The sequence below is a fragment of the Fonsecaea multimorphosa genome, assembly GCF_000836435.1.
Source record: "Fonsecaea multimorphosa CBS 102226 unplaced genomic scaffold supercont1.30, whole genome shotgun sequence".
Classification (NCBI taxonomy): Eukaryota; Fungi; Ascomycota; class Eurotiomycetes; order Chaetothyriales; family Herpotrichiellaceae; genus Fonsecaea; species Fonsecaea multimorphosa.
This window is the reverse complement of record NW_015971664.1, coordinates 86,431-101,786: the sequence shown is the minus strand read 5'-3', so window position 1 is coordinate 101,786 and position 15,356 is coordinate 86,431. Positions and strand designations below refer to the sequence as shown.

At 51.7% G+C, this 15,356-nt stretch overlaps 8 protein-coding genes across 8 annotated transcripts; 4 read left to right on the top strand and 4 right to left on the bottom strand.

The window, feature by feature from the left end:
* Positions 1 to 624: 624 nt before the first annotated feature.
* Positions 625 to 2,813, bottom strand: Z520_10421 (uncharacterized protein; the record flags this gene model as incomplete). Its single annotated transcript, XM_016780913.1, has 4 exons — positions 625 to 1,945; positions 2,322 to 2,425; positions 2,478 to 2,693; positions 2,751 to 2,813. 4 exons carry the CDS (start codon positions 2,811 to 2,813, stop codon positions 625 to 627), a joined length of 1,704 nt encoding a protein of 567 aa, XP_016627919.1.
* A 1,099-nt stretch (positions 2,814 to 3,912) lies between these two features.
* Positions 3,913 to 4,602, top strand: Z520_10420 (uncharacterized protein; the record flags this gene model as incomplete). Its single annotated transcript, XM_016780912.1, has 1 exon — positions 3,913 to 4,602. The coding sequence occupies one exon, from the start codon at positions 3,913 to 3,915 to the stop codon at positions 4,600 to 4,602; it is 690 nt and encodes a 229-aa protein (XP_016627918.1).
* A 638-nt stretch (positions 4,603 to 5,240) lies between these two features.
* Z520_10419 (uncharacterized protein) lies at positions 5,241 to 6,134 on the bottom strand (the record flags this gene model as incomplete). The annotated part of the gene is made up of 1 exon (XM_016780911.1): positions 5,241 to 6,134. The coding sequence occupies one exon, from the start codon at positions 6,132 to 6,134 to the stop codon at positions 5,241 to 5,243; it is 894 nt and encodes a 297-aa protein (XP_016627917.1).
* A 370-nt stretch (positions 6,135 to 6,504) lies between these two features.
* Positions 6,505 to 8,072, bottom strand: Z520_10418 (uncharacterized protein; the record flags this gene model as incomplete). Its single annotated transcript, XM_016780910.1, has 5 exons — positions 6,505 to 6,785; positions 6,846 to 7,110; positions 7,168 to 7,400; positions 7,456 to 7,829; positions 7,885 to 8,072. 5 exons carry the CDS (start codon positions 8,070 to 8,072, stop codon positions 6,505 to 6,507), a joined length of 1,341 nt encoding a protein of 446 aa, XP_016627916.1.
* A 1,147-nt stretch (positions 8,073 to 9,219) lies between these two features.
* Z520_10417 (uncharacterized protein) lies at positions 9,220 to 9,612 on the top strand (the record flags this gene model as incomplete). The annotated part of the gene is made up of 1 exon (XM_016780909.1): positions 9,220 to 9,612. The coding sequence occupies one exon, from the start codon at positions 9,220 to 9,222 to the stop codon at positions 9,610 to 9,612; it is 393 nt and encodes a 130-aa protein (XP_016627915.1).
* Positions 9,613 to 9,729: 117 nt separating this feature from the next.
* Z520_10416 (26S protease regulatory subunit 10B) lies at positions 9,730 to 11,014 on the bottom strand (the record flags this gene model as incomplete). The annotated part of the gene is made up of 3 exons (XM_016780908.1): positions 9,730 to 10,307; positions 10,361 to 10,747; positions 10,798 to 11,014. 3 exons carry the CDS (start codon positions 11,012 to 11,014, stop codon positions 9,730 to 9,732), a joined length of 1,182 nt encoding a protein of 393 aa, XP_016627914.1.
* A 988-nt stretch (positions 11,015 to 12,002) lies between these two features.
* On the top strand, positions 12,003 to 13,423 carry Z520_10415 (enolase; the record flags this gene model as incomplete). Its single annotated transcript, XM_016780907.1, has 3 exons — positions 12,003 to 12,523; positions 12,575 to 13,015; positions 13,069 to 13,423. The coding sequence occupies 3 exons, from the start codon at positions 12,003 to 12,005 to the stop codon at positions 13,421 to 13,423; spliced, it is 1,317 nt and encodes a 438-aa protein (XP_016627913.1).
* A 611-nt stretch (positions 13,424 to 14,034) lies between these two features.
* Z520_10414 (uncharacterized protein) lies at positions 14,035 to 15,012 on the top strand (the record flags this gene model as incomplete). Its single annotated transcript, XM_016780906.1, has 3 exons — positions 14,035 to 14,053; positions 14,145 to 14,233; positions 14,290 to 15,012. The coding sequence occupies 3 exons, from the start codon at positions 14,035 to 14,037 to the stop codon at positions 15,010 to 15,012; spliced, it is 831 nt and encodes a 276-aa protein (XP_016627912.1).
* Positions 15,013 to 15,356: the final 344 nt, after the last annotated feature.

Genomic DNA, 15,356 nt, shown 5'->3' with positions numbered 1-15,356 from the left:
GCTGAGTGAAAGTTTCTCCAACAAAATCCCAGAGAGCGTGACTAGCGACGCCGTGGAAAATAAGACTGGAAGACAGTAATATCACCAGACTGGCGCTCAGGTTAGACCTGATCTTCCAGTAAATTAGATGGCAGGTGAACTCGGAATGCTTCACTCTTTGCCTCAGCATGACAAAGTGGCGACGAGATGTAGGTCTGACACCGACACAAAGACACGCGGCAAGGCACGTGTGTTCACAGCAGCAGTAAGCGTCCTCGTTTGAACTTCGTGACTGCGCCGGTCCAGAATGAGCATGATAAAGAGGGACATCCAAGTCAACAGGGAGAGGATGACCGGGCTGCATTCAGTGAAATATCAACATTGAATCTGTGTACAGGGAAGGTCTCTCCTCACAATCAAGGGGATATCATCGTTTTAGCCGTTCCAATGCAGTAATCCTCCACCGAGCAAAATAATAGAAACAAGGAACGGTCATGCTGCATACTTTCCCTTTTACCCCGCCTCCGGTGACCATGTAATGAGGGATTCCGTGAGCCGTTTCTTCGTAGCCAATATTTGTCGTTGTTTGGCATATACGCCATGGAACGATCAAGGATATCGGATCGGGAGAGGCTGTCGACGTGGTCAGTAAGTCTCGGCGTCAGTGCCAAGCAGCGAAGGACAACGTACCTGTCCATTAACTACTCCAAGTCCCTTATTCGCTTCGGGGTTCGCCTTGGGTAGCTTCTGGACCGAGATCGGCCCGTTGATCTCACGATCGAGATTCATGTATTCTTTGGCTGCATCTTTGGTGCCCCTCTCAAGCAGGTACTTCATGTACGTGGTGATGAGCTCCTGAACGGTGGGCTCGGGGAGTACGCTCTTGCTAAGGATTTCGTCCACGACCCGCCGGATCTGCTCGTAGTGCTGTTCTTCCGTCTCGCTGCTCGTGGGTTGATCAATCTCAAAACGCAGGTAGCTGGTCCAGAACGCCGGGCTCTCGAGGTACCAATGTTGATTCTGCTGAAAGATCTGGCGAGCCTCTTCCGGTGAGCCCTTGACCTTCCAGAGGAGTTTCGCCCACTCTGCCACGAGAGCAGCTTTGGACGCAGAGTCAATGGTTGAAGACTCGAGATGACTTTGGTACACGGCAACAGCTGCCTCCAAGCCCGAATGACGTCGATTTATATTCGCCAAGGAGACAATTGTCTCGACGTGGCCAGGGAGCTGGATGAGGATGGCATCGTGTATGTCCTTTGCCACATCAACCCGACCCGTCATTTCTTCGAAATATGCGTACTGAAGTCTGGTTGTTGGTAGCGCGATTGGGACATAGAAGCAGGATGCTCTTTGATAGATGTTTCGAACTTCCTCTTCCTTGCCCTGCTGGGCGAGCATCCACCGGGCGTATCTTAACCAGAATTCATCATGCTGGGCACAGGTGACCAAGCAGCGTTCATACAAGAACTGAGTGCGGGTGTAGTCACCTTCTGACTCTTCAAAGTCGAGATACTTGCGCCAGTTTGCCAATTGAGCCTCGTCAAGGTCTGTCACGTGGAAATATGGCCGCTTGATTTCGGATTCATAGGTCCATCGTTTCGTAGTCTCGGTCTGTGTCCGCCTGAAAATCTCGAGGTGATAATTGTCAATCCGGGCACGTAACTCTCGCTCCACTTCTGTTTGGCTTCGGCCGGCTTTATAACCGGCACCCTCGTTCTCGATATCCATCTGCAGCTGAGTGAGGGTACCGGGCGGCGCAATGGCAGAGAGCGGGCGTGTCTGTGCCATCTGCCGGTACTTCTCGAAGTATCTCGCATATTGATGCATAGGTATGTGGATGATTCTGCCGAGGATGGCGAAGATTCGGTCAAATCCTTCCATGCGCTCTTCGAACTCAATGTACTTATCCCAGAAGGGATGGGCGAGGAAGTCGAGGCCAACACACACTGCTCCTCTCTCAAAGAGCCTGATTCATCAGTTGGTCAGCATTATTGCGAGATACCTTTGCCAGGGATCCGGGGAAGAGGAGGGAGAAAGCAGATATGGGAGGATGGGGAATGTACACGTGATAATAGTCCTTCAATTGCTTTTGCGACAAGTTGAAATGGTCCTGCAGAAAGGGTGGACGGGCAAAGGCCCCATTCTCGGGCAAATCAAATCAAAGCACCTGACTGGTGATGAGTGAGAAACAAGCTCGGAAGGGGAGGGATAGCGATGATGAGCTCACCAAAGCTGCGCGGTGGCCATCATCATCGAGTTCATCGCCAGCTCCTTCTGCTAATGAAGTTGCGTCGTGCTATGTTTAGGTTTTCGACAAGAGGGAACACATATTTCATACTTACTCTCGAATGCCATCGGAATCGTGGCTTGTCTCGGTCTTGAATGAGCAGTAGTTTGTCCACAGATCTACCGAGTTGGTGATACTGGCAATCCCGCGTTCGTAGACCTGTCCGACTCTTAGCATGGGAGCCTCTCTTATTTGCAGTGTCCTTCCTCACCATGTCGGCGGCCTCGGTTCCCGCTATCGAGAACTCCAGGTCGGCATACTTTTTCCAGTAGCCAAAGAAAAGAGGGAACTTGAGGAGGAAGCGGTCATAGACGTTCCGGACGGCCGTGATTGCCTGCGAACTCGAGTTCCTGTTGATTCCGCCTTCGAGTGCCTCGGCGGCGCGAACGAGCTTCTCCCAGATCTCGAAGTTGTCCGAGTCATCGTTCTGCGAGCGCCAGAAGTTAGTCGAAGAGCATGTCGCCGTCTCCTAAGAATCACATACCACCTCGGCCAAGAGCTTTCGCAACTCAGCACTCTCTTCATCATTTCCACCGTAAGCGTCCATTTGGACTGGGCCAGGTCGGGCACAAGAGAGACGTTCCGTTCGATGTAGGCAACGATGAGCGGGTCAGGATTTATTCCAGGAATATTTTTCAGCGACGAGGATACAACAGACAGTATCCCGCTGCATGTGATAGAGGTACGGACTAAGAGGGCTGAAGAATCATGTGTGAGTAGGAAAAAAAGGCAGGAGGCTGAAGCAGCCGAACTTTGAAGAACTTCCCGTCCGCCAAGGTTTCGTTTACAATAGGTACCATGCAAACCCATGCAGGTGACCGCTCGCGGCTCCCACGCGGGTTCCCACTTACGAGACATGTGCAAGATACCTACCTAGGTACCTTAGGTAGGTACATATATGCCTTGCAATTGCTCGCCTCTTCTCCTTGGTATTGCATCAATCGACGGACCGCAGCGGACCTTGCTCTACTCTCTCAACCCTTGCACACTGTCGCTCGGACGGACTTCAGAAATAAGTGGCACAGGTCTGACGAGATGGGCATACGATAGGGTAGTAAAATATTAATAGAAGTGATTAGCCATTAGTTATGGATAGTATCACTTATAAGGGGTTTTCTATCTACCCAAGGTACTGTTGAGCATGGCGGAATCCCTATACTTGTCTCCAAATATGAGCTGTTTCTTTATGGCGGCCTCGTCGTCGTTAAAAGTGTCAGACTCTACTTGAAGACAATGAGTGCCATACGACAAGATGCACAGGGTGCCAGGTTTCTAGACCTTCTATCAATGTATTCTAGCCTACCAGTATCATGAATCGACGACAACAGCAACCTAACAAACCGATAATGGATGAGCTGCGAGCAGCTTTTCGTTTGCTTGTAGTGCCAAGCCTGCGGAGCAATACTCGGTACCCTCCTCGCCTCGTACCCCGAATGAAACCCGCCGCGCGCTCTGGCAGCTTTTTCCAATGCGGGAATTGCTTCAAGTTGCCCATTAATTATAATATCCCTATTACCACCAAGAGACAACCGAGCGAATTCAAACAATACAACGCTACTACCTGCCACCGGAGACGACAAACAAAGGCTTCTTGTCACATTCTTTCCCCATCACGACTTCTGACACTGACCTCCCACATCTCTGCCATGGCGGAGCTCAATGCTCTGCCGCTCCGGTTGAAGAACTTCTTCGCCCGGTACCCTCCTCAGCTCTACTCTGCCAAATTCACAGGCATCACAATACCCTTGACGCGGAGAGAAGCGAAAGATGCGGCCGTCGCCCGAGCCGCCGAACTACAAACCCAGGTGTCTGCTTCTTCCACCCGCTCGTCGCGCCCCGTCGCGAGCATTCTTGCACAGCCCATATCAGTATCAACCACAGCATCCTCTTCAGAGTCAGAGGCTTCGCCAGCAGTGGCAGCCGAGACAGAAATTCCCCCTATACCTACGCCGATACAAACGGTTAGCACCAACCTGCAGAAATTCCCGCTCAACCCCTTCCTCCCGCGGAAAAACTTCGTAACCGGCCGCTGGGCAGGCCCAAAGATCGGTCTGCGCCGGCAAGCGGACCTCGTGAAACTCGCAAGGGAGTTCGGCATAGAAGAGCTGCTTCCACCGGGGAAGAAATCTTCTGCGTTCAAGGAGTCGCGGTTGCTGCAGAGAGGACTGAGGATTAGAGGCACGGGCGAGGGACAGAAAGTCAAGGGCCACAAGTGGGAGAGACACATGGGGGCGACGTTGGAGAAGAGGAGGAAGGCAATGGAAAGCATGCCGGAGTTGATCAGAGAGTGGAAACAGAAGGGCCATGGGCGAGGGTGGAAGAAGTATCCCAAATAGACGCTGTCATTTGGAGCGCTCTGCCTGCTCGTGGTGTCTGTTTAGTTTTGGCAGTGGCGGCACCTCTGCCCAAGGGGAGAAAAATGTGAGGTTCTTCTGTGGTTCACGAAGACCAGAGCGCTCTGCCTGTTGGTGGACGGGGGAAGGAATACTTATCCAGTCGCCTTTTCGGCCATCTTCCGAGCCGTCGAACGGATCACTGCCTCGCTGGATTATACAAAGCACGACCTCGCATGGAACTTCAGCAAAAGGGACACGAGGTGGAACACCCATGTCCGAACACTCCACGAATGGTTTTCTCCGCCCAAAAATATTCCATGAATTCTTTTGTATATCAGACCTCTCCCGTCATATGCAGTAAATCTCGTGGTGGAATACCCGGCGCGTTGTCCTGTGGTCCTGTACAAATAGCCAACCATGTAACTCGAGACTGGAATCTCGATATCAGTCCTGATGAACGGCCCAAGCATTTTATCTGGTTGTAGGCGATACCAACACCAGGCCAGTAGGATTCGTTCCCTGCTTCTTCATCCCGTCTTCCTCACTGTAATCCCAACCAATCCGAACCAGACCAGCAAAGTTGAAATCGTGCTGTCCGTGCACCAGCACCCAAGGGCTTCCGGCAGGGTTTCGAGTCTTCAACCACTCGATTCCCTTTCCCTATCCCCATGTCCAGGATGATGTTGACCAGCCCCGCCGCCAGGAGCGGAACCAACACTGTCACTACCGCAGCCCTGCAGCTGCTTGACCAGCCGTTCAAAGCGAGTAGACCGTTTCCCCGCGTGCCGTGGTGATACATCAGTATTGGTGGCAGGTTCTTTGGCATCAAAGTCAGCCTCTGTATTTGCAGCGGAAGAAGTCGAGCCATGCGAATGCACATTCTTCTTGAGTTTCCAGAAAAAAGAGACTCTCTTCTGAATTTGTGGCGGCGATGAACTTGTCGATGACAAGTCCGATTGAGTCCGAGTGTGGGAAGACTTGCTAGTAGATGTCGCCTTCGGTCTGCACCCGTGTTTCACGTCCATGTCTCGCAGCTCCTTCTCAAACTCATCTGCGTAACTGAATCGTCGACGGCAAGGATTTCTTACAGGCGTCCGCTGATATTGGAGGGCTGGCCCGGAACAGTAGAGTCGACGGGATGCCAAGGGAGGGAGAGAAGTGCTGCAGGTCAGTTTTCGAGGCTGCATCTCGTCACTGCAGCCTGTCGTACTCGTTTTCCCTTCTCTCGGATCGCGGACGTTTCCTTTAGACCATGGCGAGGCGGTAGAATTGGTTACAGGCGGACGAAAGTGGCTGTTGAACGTCTCTTCTTCGACGGCGCTGAGCCGCTGTAACTGCTTCTCCACTTGATCCTCTCCTCGTACATGCAACAAACCGCGTTGAGTTGATGGCCCTGTCGCTGATCGCAGGCGAGAATCTTTTGCTGAAGCCTGCGCCTGGAGGGAATGTGTAGCCTTGGGCCCTTGTTTTAGTTGCAATTTGTACATGCCAATGGAGGCTTCAAGCTCATCGTCATCCAGCCCAAGAGGCATCGTGGTAGGTGTTGTGGAAGATTATCGAACGAAAAGGAGCTTGCCTTACTTTACTATGCGAAAATGCATATCTTTTGTAAGCCCACTGGTAGATTGATGTCTGGGGATGATCGTACGGAGGGATGGGGCCGGAAGGCGGAGTGCTATTTATGTCCATCATCTGAGCTGAGATCGAGGTCACGGGTATTGCGTTTCGGGGTGGGATGTACGTGAGGCGTCCGAGTTAGTTCGCTTGATCGTGGAGAATGCCATGCGACTGGATCCCAGGGTTGTGTAAAGCTTCTCAAGAAACCTTGTGTGCGTGCGACTCTTCGACTCGCGTAGACAACGACAGAATGGTGCTTTCCTCCAGCATTTCAGGGATGAGTGCCTAGACTAGGACCTTGCAGTCTCTCTTCTTGACCAAGGTGAACCAAAGGCATAGTTGAAACACACTTCCGACCATCATCACAAGCCCGCTGAAGAGTTGCAGTCCCACATAGTGCCGTCCGTCATCACCAACAAGGGCTCCAGCAATCGGGCTACCGATAAGGGAAGCAGTAGCGCCGATTGCTTGAGCCATACCAAGGCGAGCGCCCAAGACCTTCGGGTCAGGGCAGACAACGGGGAATATGCTAGGTGGGAGTGGAATGAGAGCGCCGCTGAAGAAGCCTGCATGCTAGTTATTATCACGACAGTAAGAACCACAACTGATATTTTGGAATGGCTTACCATAAAGAGCGGCAAATGCGCAGAAAGATGCTTTGCTGTCAATGGCTATCCAAGCTAGGCAAAGAATGGCGGAGACGAAGCCACATGTCAACCAGGGAATCATGACACCTATATGCAGAGCGACAGTCGAGGCTATCATTCGCCCCACCACAGAAGATCCTTGCGCAATGACAACCGAATAAAGCGCCAGAGCTCGTGATGTGCCCAATGCAAGCTGTGCATAACTGGGTATATAGAAGAAGGGAACGAGGTAGCCAGTAAACAACTGTGACAGTCAGCTTTCGCGAACAGATATAGCTTTTTGGGCCACGTAATGACTGACGAAGAAGTTTGCCCAAGTATAGAACCAAAACCCGCTATCCTTAAGAGCTGCTTTGTCGAAGAGTTTTCTCGCAGTGCCCGAGCTGATGTCACCAGTATTTGTCGCGCCCCAGAGCAACAGAGGGAAGGCCATAAGAAACGTTGAGAGCATGATGAAACCCATAACTCTGACAGTCCACGCAAAACCCAAGGGGTCGATCAGCTGCTGAAAGACAATGGTATAGATGATGCCACCTGATATGACAATAAGCAAGCGTTGCATTGAATAACTTTCGAACCATTCACGTACCAAACGGAGCGCCGCAACTCACGACGCCCAGTGCAACTGCTCTCCGGGCTTTAAATGAACGACTGACAAGTGCCATTCCTGGGATAAAAAGTACGCCACAGCCCAGGCCAGTACAGATGCCCTGAGTCAATATGATCTGATAGTACTGACTTGACAAGCTTAACATGAAAATTCCAAGGCATGACATAGCCGCGCCGCCAAAGAGCATGGAGCGGTAATGACCGAGATCAAACAATGGCCCAGAAATTATGCCAATAACGATCAATAGGTAGGATGCGAGTGTTCCGATCCAGGATATGTCGGATGCAGAGCTGGACTTTAGGAAGGATGTCTCGTAATAGTTCTGGAAGAGGCCGAAGGCAAAGGTGAAGCCCCTAGTTACCGATCACAGTTAGCAATCTGTTTCCATCAAGGAGCGGAAATCCTTACCAGACATTGAAGAAGACAAGGAAACACCCAATGACCTGGAGCCATGCCCGGAATCCACCATCTATGAGGGTTATTGGTGGCAAAGAAACAACGGCCGTCGCCCCGATCTCAACTTCTTTGCTACTAGGAGCATCGATGGGAATGGCATCGACTCTTGTCTTAGAAATATCATGCTGGGGGTTTGACATGGCGACAGGGCAGTGTGTAAAACAGGAGATATTGGTCCGACCTTCAACTCTGGCAAACCGTCAAGAGTCTGGACGAAAGCAGCAACAGAATCATTGAACACAAAGACCCATGACGACTTCCTCTCAATGCCACACCACGATGCTCAGGCTCTCTAGGCGCTCACAAGGGAATGGGAAGAGAAGGAAACCAAGTTACAGAATAACCGGGGTAATGCAAAAATACCACCTGAAAGACCGCCGGGCTTGGGGCATTTGTAAGGGGTGGTGCTAGTCTGTTCAAAAGATGGTCAAATCCGCAAATGGGTGTCGTTTCTGAAAGCCCCATGGGAATCCAAGGCCCATTTTGCAGCGAGGACGCATTGCATGTACCGAGGCTGGCAGCTGCTTGCCTTGGTCAAGGATCCGACGGCACAATGGCGGAATTACGGCATCACATTGGCGGCACCTAATACGCAGTGTCGATGCAAAGCCCCTTTGTTCCCCTCGTCCCTGTCCAAGAGAGTTGGGTTTAGGCAGCTGAGCTGGGAAAATAGCCGCCGGCAACAGAGCACGTTTAGGCTTATGAATTGGCGTGGTCTCGTCTGCTTCCTGACGCAAGAACAGGCTACCTGTACCTCGTAGCCTGTGCCGAATGCCGCCATCTTGCTATGCTTCCGCTGTAAGATTTTGGTTTGGAGCTTTCAAAGGGCGATATCCTCGATGCGGGGAAAAGCACAAAAAGGACGAGGCGTTCTTGGTGGTGAGGGCAGAGAGTGCGCAGAAGTCCGCCTCTTTCATGTTGCTAAAAGGTCACTCCTTCGCCCATTGAGGAGGATGAGTTTGGCTGTCTGAGATCTGGTTTGGACTGTGTCAGTGCATGTCAACCTGCTGGAACAAACGCAATGTCGAGGAGGAGATGAAGATATGAAGTAGAATAAGCAAGATTGTGTGATACGCCTGATTGCTCGTTGCTGCGATCTTTGTGAGGGCGAAAAGGTGAAGGTGAGATGGAGAGATTGCAGAAGATGAATGTTAAGCCGACAATCTGCCGACATCGTCCATCCACCCAGTTTTGCTCGGCTTCGCCTCGAGTATCAATGACTATCTCGCACAGATTCAAGTTGCTTTACAACCTCCTCTCTATCCCTTCACCACAGGTGGGCGAGGCATGTCCGGTACAGCATACCATGCCCTGATCCGAACGCATCACATCACGTCTAGGAAGAAGGTTGCCCGACTCAAAGCCGCCGCCAAACAGTTCCAATGCTACGCTCTGCTTCGGTCCGGGGGGATTCCTGGCGTTATGTATGTACGAGGCAGTGATCGATCCAATGTCCAGAAGTGGGTCGACACGGTTCATGACCTGAGATACAAAGACTACCAATTGGCAGCGCCTGTCCATGCTGTTCCATCCGAGCTTTGGCGGGATAGTCCTCAACAGGACGATGACGGGCTGGGTTGTCTAGAAGAAGTCGCGACGGTCAAGGAAATGGCTACACGCATGGAGGCGAGAGGACTTCAGCGGTGGTGGCGGGTCGCCATGGGATTCATGCAGGCATAACAAGGGAGCCACATTAGGACATCGCAGCCATCCATTACTCACCGCTGCAAGTCTCGCTTCAACCTCGAGGGTCGTCTCGCTATGCAATACACGGAATCCCAACCACCCAGTCATATCTTACAGCTTCTGATACTCCAACTTGCCCTCGAGTTTCTTCGCCTCGGCCACTTTTCTCACCGCCTTGTTGAAGTCGTCCTGATTGACAGCATCTCTGTAATCTTTGATCGCGAATAACCCTGCTTCGGTGACGACGTTTCGCAAGTCGGCGCCGTTGAGACCGTCACTCATCTTGACCACGCTTTCAAAGTCAATGTTGCCTTCCGTCACCACCCCGGCGGCGTGGATCTTCAAAATCTCTAAACGGCCAACCTCATTGGGCAGTGGAATTTCAATCTTTCGATCAAGTCGACCTGCTCGCAACAAAGCAGGGTCTAGGGTGTCGGGTCTGTTGGTGGCCATGATGATCTTGGTCTTTCCGAGGTAGTCGAAACCATCGAGCTGGTTCAAAAGCTCCATCAACGTCCTCTGAATTTCCCGGTCGGCCGAAGTTCCTTCGCTAAAGCGCCTCCCGCCAATGGCATCGATTTCGTCCATGAAGATGATGCAAGGCTCGTGTTCTTTAGCGTAACCAAACATCTCGCGGATCAGTCTTGCCGACTCGCCGATGTATTTGTCGACAATAGCGGATGACACAACTGGACCGAAGTCAGCATGGAGCTTGTGAACCACCAACGACTTGGGGACTCACCTTTCAAGAAATTTGTGTCCAGACTGCTTGCCACTGCCCTTGCCAACAACGTCTTCCCAGTGCCAGGAGGCCCATAGAGCAGTACACCTTTGGGAGGTTTGATACCAACTCGGATAAACAACTCGGGATTCTTGAGCGGCAGCTCGATCACCTCCCGCAGTTCTCGGATCTGTTCGTTCAAACCACCAATACCAGCGAAAGAGACTTGACCAGGATCTTCCAAAGACATGTTGTAGACCAAGGGATCGACTTCTCTGGGGAGCATTCTCATGATGGTCAGGGTGGTCATGTCGAGCGCCACTCGCGTGCCTTGTTTCAGTTTGGACTTGTCGACTTTGGAACGGCAGCCGACGACATATCTGGGCCCCGAGGACGCCTTGACGATAACTAGATTGTGTTAACAATTTCCAAACGCATGGTAGATTCGACAAACATACACCGCTCGTCATCAAGCTGCTTCAGGACTTCGCCAATGATTTGTCCAACACTTTGTAATGCCTTGATGTTGTCCTCTGTTGTTTCAAACTCCTTCTGTAGTCCCTTGATATCCATTCTAAGCGCTTTTAACTTGGCTTCCCATTCTCGAGACTCTAGAAGTTTGTTCTTATATTGTTCGAGGGCCTGCTGCCGCTCCGGATCACCGTTTCCATCCATGTTGGCTGTTTAGAGGAGGTCGGGTGCGATACCCCGTGGTTATGGGACCGTCGAGAGTATCTGCGTATGAGATGGATGGCGAAGACGAGAAAGCGAAGTGATCCGCGTATTAAGGTCTGAGAATCGCGAGATGTCGATGTAGGTTTTCAAGAATCGGGATCAGTAAGTGTCTAATAGTCCAGGAATGGGAAGCTTGCGCGCTGCAGGTACCATAGCACTACGCGGCAAAAGGCGCAGGAAGGCCAAGGCAAATTTGGGAAGGTAGAACGAACGAAATCACGTGCAAGTGCATAACCCATCTGGCGAGCTGGGCACATTTGCTCCCTTTGCCCTTTGGTGACGATTGATTTTCGCCTAGCCCAACAAGAGTCCCCCTGGCCCAGGCTCAGCACTGAGCAGGCTGGGCTCGCTGGCTCGCGAGCATGCTGGTTGGGGCGGGCTGGGCACGGGAGGACCCCTGGTGCCCTGGCCTATCCGCTGTCGGTGCCGGCGATGAGTTAATACTAGCTGGTTGGGCAACCACAGCTCTGGAGGGGTTCAATCATGTTCCCCGCCCTGCATCGCTGCTGAGTGAAACTGCTGAGTTGGAAGTTTTGTAGCGATCAATACCCTCAGTTGCTCTTGCCCATACCCCACCGTAAAAGCAACAAAAAGTTTCACTGCTCTTGATATCTTCAAGTTTCGTTTCGTCCCTGCACATTTCTCTTCCTCTCTACCAGTTCTCCTCTTACTTCCCCCTTTGGACTCATCACTAAGCAATTGTTTACTGACTCAACAACTTCTGTCACACCACTGAAAAACATCAAGTGAGTACCTCCCCCAAGCTCTCCTCAACCATCTTCGTGAAGCTCCTCAGCCCATGTCGCAGTTGCCATCTGCTCTTTGCCTTACTTCCCTGACTTTACTTCAGCGCTCGAGCCCTTAGTCCCCCTCGACTCTTCTCTTGCCATTGTTCCGATATCTTCCATTGACTGACCCACCGACAGCCATGCCTATCGTCAAGGTGCACGCCCGCTCCGTCTATGACTCCCGGGGCAACCCGACGGTCGAGGTCGACGTCGTGACTGAGACCGGTCTGCACCGCGCTATCGTCCCCTCTGGTGCTTCCACCGGTGTACACGAAGCTTGCGAGCTCCGAGATGGTGACAAGACACACTGGGGAGGCAAAGGTGTTCTGAAGGCTGTTAACAATGTGAACACCGTCATTGGACCCAAGTTGATTGAGAAGAACATCGATTGCACAGACCAGTCATCGGTCGACAAGTTCCTGATTGAGCTCGATGGAACAGAAAACAAGACCAACCTTGGTGCCAATGCCATTCTGGGCGTCAGTCTCGCGGTTGCCAAAGCCGGTGCTGCTCAGAAAGGTGTCCCTCTCTACGCACATGTTTCAGATCTGGCAGGCACGAAGAAGCCATATGTGCTGCCTGTCCCATTCATGAACGTTCTCAATGGAGGCTCTCATGCAGGTGGTCGTCTCGCTTTCCAAGAATTCATGATTGTCCCCGAGTATGAGTTTCGTCCCTATACTCCATCGGGCTGAGCTAACAACCAACACAGCCAAGCTCCGTCGTTCAGTGAAGGTCTTCGATGGGGTGCCGAGGTCTATCAGAAGTTGAAGGCTCTGGCAAAGAAGAAGTACGGCCAATCCGCTGGCAACGTTGGCGACGAGGGTGGCGTTGCTCCGGATATTCAAACCGCCGAAGAGGCTCTGGACCTGATCTCTGCTGCGATCGAGGAAGCTGGCTACAAGGGCAAGATGAATATCGCTATGGATGTCGCCTCCAGCGAGTTCTATAAAGAGAAGGAGAACAAGTATGACCTCGACTTCAAGAATCCCGACAGCGACCCAAGCAAATGGATCACCTACGAGCAACTAGCCGACATGTACAAGTCTCTGGCGAGCAAGTATCCAATTGTCTCGATCGAGGATCCTTTTGCCGAAGACGATTGGGAGGCATGGAGCTATTTCTTCAAGACGTCCAACTTCCAGATTGTCGGGTAAGTTCTCATATTTCACGGCGGTAAGAGCCAAGATCGCTGACAGGACTTAGTGATGACTTGACTGTGACGAATCCCAAGCGCATCAAGAGAGCCATTGAATCCAAAGCTTGCAACGCTCTGTTGCTGAAGGTCAACCAAATCGGCACCCTCACCGAATCCATTCAAGCCGCCAAAGATTCCTATGCAGCTGGATGGGGAGTGATGGTTTCTCATCGTTCCGGGGAGACTGAAGATGTCACCATTGCTGACATAGTGGTGGGTATCCGAGCTGGTGAGATCAAGACTGGCGCGCCAGCACGATCTGAACGTCTTGCCAAGCTCAACCAGATCCTGCGCATCGAAGAAGAGCTGGGATCCAACGCCATCTATGCTGGCACCAACTTCCGCAAGTCTGTCACCTTGTGAGCAGAAGGAGTTCGGAGAAACCGGGATACCAAGCCGTAGAAAGAAGCAGCTGAAAACAACTTCAATGGAGAGACGCCCTTCGGGTAGCTTGGAGCGGGTTGTGTGTGTTCTATGCACTTTACAAGAATAAAGTACGAATTCTGCAACTGATACTCATTATCATACCTCGTACATCTGGACGTACGTGAGTCTCATGAGACCGGGATGGCGCAGACGTAACAGGCCTATCAAACCCTACGAGACGGAAGACTTTTCGGAGCCCCTGACAAACATAGCGGCACGGAGCGTCTGGCGTGTTATTCCACTAGAGATGCCCTAACACGTGAAGAACGTCCTGAACCGTCACGTGAATGTACCGTCTCGCTGTGCGGTGTCTCATCAATGCGATGGAAGTCTTGGCAATTTTGAGATCCTCGCCCATAATTTTATTAGATCGCCTGCTTGTCGTCACCAAACTGACAGTCAAATCCTCGTATTCTACTCGATTCATTGTACCCTACCACGCTACTTCTACCTAGATCCCATTCCCACTCCCCGCGACGATATTTCAAAGCGCAACAGATTCATCAAACAAAAAGGCGAAATCCCCCGGTCTTTCTTCCAACGGCAATATGCCTCCTTCAAAGTGGGGTGAGTCGCATCCCTTGAAGCCGCGGGGCAAATCCTCTTTCGCCTACCTCAAACCACCAGGAACCTTTTGTTGACAATGTTATCTGGACAGATGAGGAGTCCGAAGAGTCATCTGAGGAAGAATCAGTAGATGTTCCCGTTGCTCGCCGCAAGTTTGCGGATGAAGAAGATTCTGATGATGTACGTTAAGGTCCTCGTTAGGCGCAGCGCACCAAGGGAAGGCTGACGAGTGCTAGGTTGCCGATAACTGGGAAGAAGAAGAAGACTCTGAAGCCGAGCGAGAGAAAGCTGCGAAAGCAGCCGCTGCCAAAGCCAAGGCTGACGCAGAAGCCGCAGCCAACAAAAAGAGCAAGGCTCAACGGATAGAGGAGCACCGGGAGGCAAACCGACGGAAACGTGCTGAAGAGGAAGACGAGGAGAGCTCAGAGGAAGAGGAAGACGAAGCAAGCAGGCGTGCAAGACTACGGAAGTCAGAGCAAGATTCTGACCTCAAACATGCCCAAGATCTGTTTGCCGATGCAGCACTGGACCCCAAGTCGCGTGTAGCACCCACCAAGGCGGTAGTAATAGAAGACAAGGCAAACCCGGGTCAGACAATCGATCTCTCACAACTGCCTCTGTTCAAGCCCGCCACCAAGACACAATTCGACGCCCTCTCAGCAGTCCTGGTACCTCTACTCACAGCGGCTTCTTCAAAACCGCACTATGCTATCTGGCTGCCAACCTTTGTGAAGCAAATAGCTTCTGAGTTACCCAGTGCAGAGATCAAAAAAGCGGCCAGTGCACTAACGGCTCTGAGCAACGAGAAGATGAAGGAGGAAAAGGAACGCGAGAAGGGCGGCAAAAAGTCAAAGGCAGCAAAGACCAAGTCCTCTCTTGCAGCAACCCGGGACATGGGCCGAGGAATAGCGGACACGACTAGCTACGACGACGGCCTCGGGGACGATGATTTTATGTAATTTTTCTGACTTGATGATTTTCTTCTTCGATTTTCCAATTCTTTCCGGGACATTGCAAATGAAAAGGATGCACGACAGATAGGCAGACTTAGATTATGACTTGATCAGAGTTCTATTGATCCACTTGAAAGCATGACTATGGCACGTTTTATCGGAATATGATTCCCATTGAAGAGGCGCTTTGAACATAGTTGAAGAGGCCCAACGCAGAAAACACGAGTTTTCCGCGCCTTGCAGAGCTAGCCTCGTTGACCTCTTCTTGGGCCTCTCTCTACCACCAAGTAGTTTTACCCGGTGCCCAAATGTTCCATTTCATTTTGTCTAAGGCTCTCTCGTCCAAAAAC